The sequence below is a fragment of the Aulonocara stuartgranti genome (assembly GCF_965226115.1).
Source record: "Aulonocara stuartgranti genome assembly, chromosome: 17".
NCBI lineage: Eukaryota > Metazoa > Chordata > Actinopteri > Cichliformes > Cichlidae > Aulonocara > Aulonocara stuartgranti.
In genome coordinates this window covers 28,953,761-28,964,566 of record NC_138953.1, presented here as the reverse complement: position 1 = coordinate 28,964,566, position 10,806 = coordinate 28,953,761, and the positions used below count along the sequence as shown (strand labels likewise).

General features: G+C 38.2%; 2 protein-coding genes across 3 annotated transcripts; both read left to right on the top strand.

Moving 5' to 3' along the window:
• Nucleotides 1-189: 189 nt before the first annotated feature.
• Nucleotides 190-7,058, top strand: LOC309692118 (protein mono-ADP-ribosyltransferase PARP11-like). Of its 2 annotated transcripts, none has more exons than XM_082510335.1 (8): nt 190-387; nt 643-767; nt 1,331-1,451; nt 1,635-1,710; nt 2,034-2,106; nt 2,401-2,528; nt 4,451-4,598; nt 4,683-7,058. In XM_082510335.1, the coding sequence occupies exons 1-8, from the start codon at nt 342-344 to the stop codon at nt 4,983-4,985; spliced, it is 1,020 nt and encodes a 339-aa protein (XP_082366461.1). In that variant the 5' UTR covers nt 190-341; the 3' UTR covers nt 4,986-7,058. The 2 variants fall into 2 exon arrangements, with proteins under 2 accessions (XP_082366461.1, XP_082366460.1); XM_082510334.1 differs by having other exon boundaries at nt 191-387; nt 4,447-4,598.
• A 188-nt stretch (nt 7,059-7,246) lies between these two features.
• LOC309692121 (protein mono-ADP-ribosyltransferase PARP11-like) lies at nt 7,247-9,185 on the top strand. The gene is made up of 7 exons (XM_082510337.1): nt 7,247-7,478; nt 7,568-7,682; nt 7,767-7,836; nt 7,962-8,025; nt 8,151-8,284; nt 8,363-8,514; nt 8,612-9,185. The coding sequence occupies exons 1-7, from the start codon at nt 7,383-7,385 to the stop codon at nt 8,899-8,901; spliced, it is 921 nt and encodes a 306-aa protein (XP_082366463.1). The 5' UTR covers nt 7,247-7,382; the 3' UTR covers nt 8,902-9,185.
• Nucleotides 9,186-10,806: the final 1,621 nt, after the last annotated feature.

Below are 10,806 nucleotides of genomic sequence, written 5' to 3'. Positions count from 1 at the left end.
ATTATTATTTTTTTAGGGGAGGGGGAGTAATGACTTCAGTAAGTAAGTTTCCATACAGTCGTCTTATTTTATTTTATTAACTTTTTTAACCGCGTGCGTAACTTTAAAACACCTGAGCCGTATAACATTGCACCGGTAGTGCGCCTGTCAGGACAAACTCCGGGAAACAGTCCTGATATCAAGGAGGGAGGAGTTACATGACGTCGACGCTTTGACGTGGAGTGTATGACGAACGGGGAAATAAAAGTAAACAACGCCTAGGATAACGAAAATGGTTTTTGGCGTTAGTCCCCCAAGCTTAGACGGAACCTGTGATTTTTCTGAGGCTTTGTTGATCATGTATGAAGGCTTTGTTTTCCGATAAGGACAGAGGCAGGCTGAAAACTGGTAAGACACCAGTAGAGTCGAGATGAGTCGGGTGCGGCATCCGCTAATGATAGCTTAGTTCAACATGGCAGTTTCCTGTATTGTATGAAATTGTTTACAGGATGTAATGCTCTCACGACCGTTGCTGAAAACAAGTCCTCAACGTCAGGACTGTCTGACGACCAAAACACCACCTTAGGCCCTCCCCCATACTTTCTTGTATTTTAGTTGCTATTTGCCTAAGTGTGTTGGCGTGTTTTCACTTATTAATTTCAGATTTAGCTATGTTAGCCATCAGATCGTCAGAGGAGGAGTCCACTGAGATTGAGGAGATGGACACCTCAGAGCCCAACTGGTGCTGGTTCTACTTGGCTGAGTGTGGAGTGTGGCATATGTTTGAGGTAGTTCACATGATACCACAACTTTATACACAATAGCAGACTTTGTAACTGGCTTTACTCTGTATGCCCAGCATATCGCCCCTCCTTTGGTCGTATTTTGCCAGACTCTGCAGGTTTTTATTCCCCCTTTTAGCTCATCATCAATACATTTATAGAAAAAAAAAAAAAAACACTGCCTTGGGTTGATTGTAGGGAAGCAGAAAAATGGCCATCATGTGCCACTACTTAGGTTATGTGTTAAACTGCAATTAAAAGGAATTTAACAATGATGCATCAAAAATCCATGAACAGATTTAAAATGTGTTTTTCTGGTTTATCAGTTTCTGACAGCGAGTTACACTCAGCTGTCTTATTTATCCCACCAGTAGCTCAAACCTCCAAATATATATGTATCGATTTACAAGACAAGCTTTAAGTCAAACCAAAGAATTGATGTTTTTTCAGATAAATTTTAAGCCTTTGACCTAAATAAAGAATCAACTCTCTTAACTAACTGTTAATTAACTGATTGGCTGGTTAACCCTTTCCCCCCCCCCCCCCCCCCCCTTTTATTTTCCTGTCAGATTGATCCCAGTGCAGCCTGCTCTGTGACCAGCGCTCAGATTGAGCAGTGCTACAACAGGAACCAGCGTGGTGTGATGGAGTTTTACACAGCCAAGTACACATACAGACTGGACTTCTCAGGTGAAAACTCACGAGTTAATTAAAGTAATTCTAAAGGTACTTTATCCAGGCTGAGAGTGTTAAAGCTTTTTCAAAGGAAATCCCGTCGCATCAGTTCTATTGAGGATAAGTTAGTTTTTCTGTTGTTTATTTTGTTAAAGAAATTGCACATGAACACCTAATTGTCATTAAATCCCCAAACAGTCATGCGACAGATAAATGTAACAACAGGAAAGCAACGGCCGATCAAACGCTCCCTCCACTCTGCAACTGGATTTAGGTAAGATTTGATGGTTTGAGTGTACATCCAGAGAGCCTTTTTATAATTTGGTTTTATTTACTTGCTATCATGGAAAAGTTATGTTAAAGGGGTTTAAGAAGACCATGTATTAAATGGAAGTTTAGGGGTCAAGCATCTCCTGTCCTTAAAATCCTGGAAATGAAAGTAACAAAAGAAAAGAGAACAATTGCCTTTTTCCCTCCTTTTTTTCGTTTTTCTTTTTTTTTTGAATTATTTTTGTGTGAGCATAAAGCAAACACATCCATTCTCATTCTGATGCAGTGATTGGTTTACTGACTCTTCTCCTTTGCTGATCCTCCCAGGTTTATTTGTGATAATCTCGCCTTGCCTGTTCCCTGTCACTGGGAAAGAATAAACACAGATGAGCCCTATCAAGTGAGTACAGAAGTACGGAAACACATCTTATTGTTCCACTTAGCTTCGTTCACACATTTTTAGTATTGAGACGATACCTTTATGTTCTTTTGATTTCTGATGTAAAAATAGTGGCAGACTGGTCAAAACTTTTAGACAGGTGTGCATGTGATTGTATGCGGTGTTTTGTCAGTCCAGAAGTTCCCAACTTTGTTCAGTCTGAGGTCAAACATTTGCAAATGAGAGAGAAAAAGAGGAATATGAAACACACTGCAGAAAAGGGTAGAGCTGTGTGAGTGTTTCTTGCCTTTGCAGCTCATCCAGCTTGGCAGAGACACATATGAATTTAAAGAAGTAGCCAGACTGTATGAAAGAACAATGGATCATCCAATTAAATCCATCCAGAGGATCCAGAACCTGGATTTATGGGAGTTCTTCTGCAGGTAGAATATTATTTTCTACATTTTTGTGAGGAAAAATATTTCCTTGTATATACTGCCTTAATTACACTTAAATTGCACTCCATTAGTGACACTGGGAAAATTGTAAATTCTAGTTTTCCCAAACTTCCAATAAAGATGCTGGCTTTTTTCTTAGCATAAATTAAAGAATTGAACCGAATTCCATGAATCCACCCCTTTCAGCCGATGTCTTTTTCAAGCTCGTCTCCTGTGCACAATGTGCACTTGTTTCTAGATCATTTCATGGAAATTGCCAGTATGCATCTGTAATTCACACTGGATCACCTGCACTGTGTCAAAAAGGCATCTCTTCAACTTGAATGTAATTTAATTTTCATTTTATAAAGGAAAACAAAGTCTTTTGAATAGGGCAAAGGAAGTAAAACTCCTGCTTTTACAGTGCTGGCTGTGTGGGCGTGCAGTGGCATGTTGGCAACCGCTACAGTTCAGGGTGTTTGTGCCAAATTTTTTCTCAAAAATGCCCCAGAAATGTAATGCCAGTTTGACCCCGTGGGACGCGGTTGAACAAATTAATTCACTAAAAGGCGTTGTTTTATACATATACCTCTGAAAACGCTTTGTGATTGGGAGGTTTCTGAGCTGGCTGCTCATTCCGGCCTCCTGAAAAGGCAGAGGACTTTTTTTTTTTTTTTGATAATAACCATTCAGCGGAACTGGAACCTTATCCACTTCAAAGCCCACGTTTGTACATATTTCTTATAAATTGTTAGATTAAACTTACCTGCATTGCATTATATTCACCTCGTGGGGAATCCACAAGGTGAATATAATGCAAGGTGACTGGGTCAGAAACAAAAGCTGTTTTCAGTCTTTTTCACTTGCTAGCACATCCTAACCTGTCAACACACAATAAATTACTATACTGTTGTTATTATTATTGTTCTTATTGTAAACATATATGTGTTGAATTTTGTATTCATAAACATCCAACACTTTAAACACCTTAAACATATGGCAGTAAGAAAGCACTAAGAACACAAGACATTCAAAAAACAAATAAAAAAATAATTAAAAAAATAATAATATTAATAATACTAAAGGAAATTAAAAACAATATAAAATAAAATACAAAAAAAAGTACAGGATAGTCTATACTGTATACATTCCCAAATTTAGTTGCATATTTTCATTGCTTCACTCTCTCTCCAGTTCCTCAACGTGCCCAGTCTTTAATAGCTCCAGAAAAATCAAATAATTCTGATGATCTTTTCCTAACCACATAGGTCAGTTTCTATTATTGTTCTCATATTGTTATTGTTTTAATGGTACTTATATTGCACCTTTCTGCTTAAAATAGTACTTTACAAGTGTCGTTCACCCATTCACACATACATTCATACACTTCTTTTATCTATACCTAAGCCCTTTCTCACATTCACTCTGCGACTGATGTATCAGGGTCAACTCGGGGTTTGGTGTCTTGTCCGAAGATAATTCAGCATGCAAACTGTAGGAGTCAAGGATAAACCAACTGGCCTTCCAAGTCTGTAGACAATGCGCTCTACCACCTGAGCCACAAGTGCTAGAGACTAGGGGCATTGGTGCAAGGTATTCATCTTCACAGCTGACAGCCCACAGCCATTTCCAAACTGTTTAATGCGTTTGAATTTAGTTGAAGTTTGCTTTCTGCACTGTGTACAAGTGGTCCAAGCAGGCCTTCCAGGAAATGATCTAAAAATAGCAGCAGTACTGGAAGTGATATAGAGGTGCACAAGGTGAAAATCCTGAATTGCATAGATGGGGCAAAATTTAAATTGGGTATGATTTTTGCTCTTTATGGGAAAAGTTGCTGAACTTTTCACTGATCAAACTTTGTACAGTCATGCAGTATCAAAGTCATTATTTGTTTTATGTTGTCATTCCTTGGTGCTCCTCTAAGGAAGAAAACACAGTTGCGAAAAGTCAAGCGAACACTGGATATTGAGGAACGAATGCTGTTTCATGGCACGGGACACAGCAATATACAAGCTATATGTACATTTAACTTTGACTGGCGGCTCACAGGAAGCCATGGCGATGTCTATGGCAAAGGTAGATCTTTTATGTTGTATCATGAAAGACTTTGCTACTCTCCTTTTGTCCAGTTTTAACATTGTGCTCTTGTCTTTCCTGCAGGGAGCTACTTTGCCCGCGATGCCAAATATTCCAGTAAATTCTGTCACACCACAGGGAAACACAACACGACCTTACAGAGACATGGACTCGCACCACCGATATTTGCGAGTGAGCCGCCTTATAAGACCATGTTCCTGGCCAGAGTGCTTGTTGGAGAATACACAGTTGGTCATCCAATGTACTGCAGACCACCCTCTAAGGATGCCAGTTTCACCAACTTCTATGACAGTTGTGTGGATGATATGGCCAATCCAAAGATCTATGTCATTTTTGACAGTAATCAGATTTATCCAGAGTATCTGATTGAGTTCTACTGATGCCTAAGAAAATGATGCCAACTTTTTTTTTTAATAAAGGCTGGAAAAGCTAGGATATGAAATTAGATGACAGGATAATTGATTTCCATGACTGAATGGAGCATGGGTCATCTAAGTGCCTTTGAAGAAGTTGGTAAGACAGTAAGGACTTTGTGTCAAATTGTATACTGTACAGCATACATAATTGGACCCAGAAGTTAGAACGTTTCCATGACTTCAAAAGATGCTAACCGAAGACAGTCTTTGTGCTGTTTTTATCTTTAATCCTGAGTCTATGCTTGCTTACTGAATATGTGTGCACATTTGCTTAGATAAAATAAGAGTGGTGCTTGCAGCCTGTAGATCATAGGCAATATCCGACCACCGGCTCCATCACTCCCTCTACTTCCACAGTGCCATACATATGCTTCTTTATAAATCCAAGAACATGCTCTGCTCACTCATTTTGCACCATGTTCTGAAAATCTGTGTCTAGTAGTACCATGTATTATATAAGCATGGATTTTTGTTCATGTTTTTGTCATAAAAACGCTCCTACCTCTGCATTTTTTTATCTTGCACTTTCCATGAAAGGTTTTGTAATTGTGTCATATTGACATAAACATGTAAAATGTGTGATGTCGTCCCTGAGCAATTCGTTTCTGTGCATCTTTTCTGACCGCTGAATTTCATTGGGGTTTTCAACCAAGTTCGTCTGTCCATCCGTTTTCTAAATTATTTTGGGTCTGTCACATTCATAACAGAGAAGCAATCAATCATTCATACTCACATCCACATGTATGGCCAAACTAGGATCACAAATTAGCCTAAGATATATAATACATTGCCAAAAGTATTCACCCAGCAGTGCAGATATTGAATTAAGGTGTTCCAATCACTTTCATGGCCACAGGTTTGTAAAATCCAGCACCTAGGCGTGCAGACTGCTTCTACAAACATTTGTGAAAGAATGGGTCAATCTCAGGAGATCAGTGAATTCCAGTGTGGTACTGTGATAGGATGCCACATTTGCAACAAATCCAGTCATGAAATTTTCTCATTACCAAATATTCCATAGTCAACTGTTATTGGTAACAGCAACTGGTAACATCAGCAACTTAGCCACAAAGTCTTAGGCCACATAAAATCCCACGGCAGATTTAGCTGATGCTGAGGGGCATAGTGCCGCAGAGGTTGTCAACTTTCTGCAGAGTTGATCACCACAGACCTCCAAACTTCATGGCCTTCAGATTGGCTCAGAAACTCAGCATAGAGAGCTTCATGGAATGGATTTCCATGGCCGAGCTGCTGCGGTGGTTGCCAGGAGAACGGTACTTGTCTGACCTCACTGTGCCAAGTGTAAAGTTTGTTTGAGGAGGAATGATGCTGTGGGGTTGTTTTTCAGGAGTTGGTTCGCCCCCTTAGTTCCAGTGAAAGGAACTCATAATGCTTCAGCATACCAAGCCAAGACATTTTGAACAATGTCATGCTCTCAACTTCGTGTGAACAGTTTGGGGATGGCCCCTTCCTGTTCCAACATGGCTGTGCACAAAGAAAGGTCCATAAAGACATGAATGAGGGAGTGTGGTGTAGAAGAATGTGACTGGCCTGCACTGAGTCCTGACCTCAGCCTGATAGAACACCTTTGGAATGAATTAGAGCATTAGCCAGGCCTTCCCGCTACTTCCTTGCCACAAAGGCACAGGGACGCCCCAGGCAGGATAAACCCTATTGCTGTGAGGTGATAGCACTGCATCACCGTGTTGCCTCCAATGAAGTTGATTTTTAAAATTGTAACAATTCAACATTGAATTTAATTTCCAAGTCATCTGGGTTTGATGTTAAAACCTGAGTAACGCAGGTTTATTTTTGCACTTTGTATAATTTTAAAAACAAAACAAAAAAATGTGCTCAGCACACTTGTTGTACTGTAATGTAAAATTATTTTTTTGTGTGCATTTGTTCAATTAATTGTATGACCATGTTTGTATGTGTTTTCGACCTGCACAAGGTGATGCCACAAGGTGGTGCACTTGTGGTACTTTGAGTTTATTTATATTAAATGTATGGGGGGAACATCTTACAGCTATGCGTGTGTTAAGCTATACTTGTCTGTAATTTGCATGTCACAATTAATAAATTTTTCAATTTAAACACATAAAATAATTATTGTAGACCATCTTTCAGGTTAGAAGACTGAAAACAAATTATATTGTGCATGTAATGTCACATGATCTACTTTGCCTTCTAGGGCTATGTAGAAGGTGTGTCTATGAATGAGATTTGAATCATGAGGAGTCAGAAACACCAGTAGTTAAGTCATAGAGAGGAAGCAGGTTACTTTTTCAGCTTTTTCTGTGATATAATCAGTTACATTTCTGACAACAAGAAACAGCAACAAAAGATGTTGGAAAATACATTAGTGGAATATATGGATACAGCTGACACCCCTTGGTGCTGGTATTACCTTGCTGACTGTGGACAGTGGCACCAGTTTGAGGTAATTTGTGTATTTCTTTAGATCACATTATCTGGTTCCATACTGTCAAGTAAAGCTTATGTTTCTAGTTTCTTGTCCCTTTTCTGTAGGATGACCCCGATCTCCCCTTTAGCAGTGAGGATGTTGAAAATTTTTACCTGAAAAACTCCAAGGCTGTTTTAAACACATCATCTTTCAGTTACAGGGGCCAGATTGATTTCTCTGGTAATTTTTGTGCATTTTCATGCTCACAGTCTTCATTCACACATTAAGAACTTAGCTCAGATTAATACATGTGTTTTTGTGCAGCGATGCTACTGACAGACCTCACCGCAGGGAGGCAAAAAAGAATCAGGAGAAGCTACAACACAGAAAAAAGGTAAACAAGAAATGTACATTCTCAATTGTAACAGCAGTGAGGTTTACAAGTTAGTGTCAGTATAGTTTCTATCAAAATGAAAGTGAAAGTTTCAGCACAATGGAAACTTAACTCTCCTCCCGCAGGTGTTCCTGTTTCAGCCTTGCTCCTGTTTTCTGGGAATCGTTTGATCCCGAATCGCCATACCAGGTGACAAAAATGTTGCTTAATGTCGAAAATATCTACAGCTAGAGCACAAATATACAATACAGTTAGAAGCATAGATTAAAACCGCAGATATTTCAGTAATAACTGATTTCGGATACTTTTTAAAGTTAATCCCTCTGAGTGAGCACTCCCCCGAGTATTGGACAGTGAAACATTATGTAAAGACCGATGGGCTGTTGGACCGAACCATTCTGTCAATCAACAGGATACAGAATTTGGATCTTTGGGAATTATATTGCAGGTAAGTTAAGTTTTACACTATGTTTTTTGTTAATAATTTCTTTTCTTTATTACCATTATTTTTCTATTTGCATCAAAGGAAAAAGAAACAGCTGATGAGGATTCAAGGCATCAAAGAAATTCAAGAGAGACGACTCTTTCATGGGACTGATATCAAAAATGTGGATTACATTTGCAAGTATAACTTTGATGTACGGTTAGCTGGACAACATGCCCACGTATTTGGCAAAGGTAAGTTCATTGTTTTGTGCAAATCTGAATTTCTAACTCTTTACCATTTCTTCTGTCTTTTTTCTTCCCAGCTGATCTAAGTTTCTTTTTTACGTAGGAATTTATTTTGCCAAACATGCAGCATTAGCCGACAGATACAGTCCGAGCAGCTTGGAACCACTGCCAGTTTATGGCGGGAAAACACAACTTGTACACTCTAAAATTATATTTTTGGCTCGGGTGATGACTGGAAATCCAGTTGCTGGACAATCTCATTTCCAAAAACCCGATCATGGGAGTCCTGAAAACTTGCATGACAGCTGTGTTGATGATGTCTCTCATCCTAATATTTTTGTCATTTTTGATCCAAATCAAATATATCCGGAGTATTTGATTCAGTACAGCTGAGCGCAACATGTGCAAGATCAACATGGCTACCTCAAACGGTACATTTCAAGCACAACTCCTGATGGCTTCGATGAAGTTTTTGCAGCATTTTTACTACATTTTAAACATTTTTAGAAAAGTTTCCAGTAAACTAGGTCGTTTTCAGCAAGATAATCTGTCAGCAAAGTTATCGCTACATTTCATTACTTTGGATCAGAAGTACCAATAAAAATGAGTTTACTTACCAGGTGCTACTGCTTAATATTAGAATAGTTGAATATAATACTTGTGGTCATGTAATGTAGATTCCCATCTAATTTATTTCTATTTAATTTAGTAATAATATAGCTTCATAAATAAATAAATATGCCAGCAGAACCAAATCAAAGTCTACATGTGTGTTTATTCCTGTTCTAATGTTTATGTTTGTATTTGTGCTGGACATAACATTCGCAAGCATTTTAAAATAACATGTGCAAGGTTAAAGAAATCAAATTCTAAGCTCATGTAGCTTATTGTTGTTCATCTGTTTTACATATATGTGGACAAAAAGCTTTCATGGGGCTCTGTGAAGGATGTGGAAAAACAATGTTTGATTCAGTTACTTTAGAAGCACCTTTATCAGCAATAACCTGAAATAATAATTTTATGTTTGATTCCGTCAGTCTTTCACATAAGAAATTGAAATTGTGAAGAGATTTTGATCTACTCTTCTTTACAGAGTTCCTTCACTTTTTGAGGTTTGTGAGCAGTTATTTATGTTCAGCTCTCTTAAGGTCACGACACAGTATTTCATTCACGTTGAGTTCTGGTCTTTGACTAGACCACTGAAAAACCTTTATTCTTTTCTCTTTTTTAGCCAGTCTGTTGTAGATTTGGCTTGGCTTGGGATTGTAGTATTGCACTTACCCAATTTTGGCCAGGCTTTAGTTGGCAGACAGATGGCCTCAGATTTCACTCTAGTACACTTTGGTATACAGAGGATTGAATGGGAATTGCAAGGCTCCCATACACTGTATTTACAAAATAAGCCCATCACCCCTCCCCCTCCAGTTAGTATGAGGTGTTTGTACTGATATGTTTTCACCAATCTCACCCTCATGTTGTTGGGATAGACTCCAGCTGAAGTGGATGGATGGATTGGTGTTTTCAACAAATATTGCTGTGCAATATTGCTAAACAACTCCATTTCGGTCTAATCTGTTCAAAGGACTTTGTTAGAGAGGTTTTGTGGATTGTTCAAAAAAAAACTCCAAACAAGCCATACTGTTCAGTCTTTTTCTAAATGTACTGTCATCAGTGTTGGGCAAGTTACTTTGAAAAAGTAATTAATTATAGTTACTAGTTACTTAAACATAACTGAGTTAGTAACTGAGTTACAATATTCTAAAAGTAATTAATTACTTGAAAAGTAACTATTGTGTTACTTTTAAAAAAAAATTAACCCTCTGGGGTCCAGTGTATAATTGGCCATTTTTCACTACTTTTGATGTTTCCTCTACATTTCACCGTTAAAATCTATTTACTTTGCCTTGTTTGGTATCATTGTTTTCAGCACAACCTCACGTGTTTGAATTTACAGTTATGCTTTCATTTTGACATACTGTATTAACAAAATTGATCTAAAATCAGACAAAAAACATAAATTCCAAGTAGAAAAGGTTTTTTCATCATGACCCTGATGAAGGCGACAAGCCAAAACGCGTTGGTCAATTATTAAAGTTGTTCATCTTCCCTCAAGTGATGCTGGAGTTCCTACTTTGTGATCCCTTTTTTAAATAACCATTTCAAACTATTTGCAGAACAATCAGCTCTTCTGAATTCAATAAGATGCCACACAAATTATTTGTACCACTCCAAAAAATAATTTCTGTCCACTATAAAGAAGAACATCACAGCCTCTTAATGCTTCAGCATACCAAGACA

What these genes read in the sequence shown, in the direction of transcription:
- LOC309692118 (XM_082510334.1), top strand. Translation starts at nt 342, where the DNA reads ATGAAGGCTTTGTTTTCCGATAAGGACAGAGGCAGGCTGAAAACTG. An exon ending in CAGAGGCAGGCTGAAAACTG is followed by an intron (nt 388 to 642) that starts GTAAGACACCAG and finishes TATTAATTTCAG; the next exon opens with ATTTAGCTATGTTAGCCATC. An exon ending in CACTCTGCAACTGGATTTAG is followed by an intron (nt 1,711 to 2,033) that starts GTAAGATTTGAT and finishes TGATCCTCCCAG; the next exon opens with GTTTATTTGTGATAATCTCG.
- LOC309692121 (XM_082510337.1), top strand. Translation starts at nt 7,383, where the DNA reads ATGTTGGAAAATACATTAGTGGAATATATGGATACAGCTGACACCCCT. An exon ending in GGGCCAGATTGATTTCTCTG is followed by an intron (nt 7,683 to 7,766) that starts GTAATTTTTGTG and finishes GTTTTTGTGCAG; the next exon opens with CGATGCTACTGACAGACCTC. An exon ending in AGCTACAACACAGAAAAAAG is followed by an intron (nt 7,837 to 7,961) that starts GTAAACAAGAAA and finishes CTCCTCCCGCAG; the next exon opens with GTGTTCCTGTTTCAGCCTTG.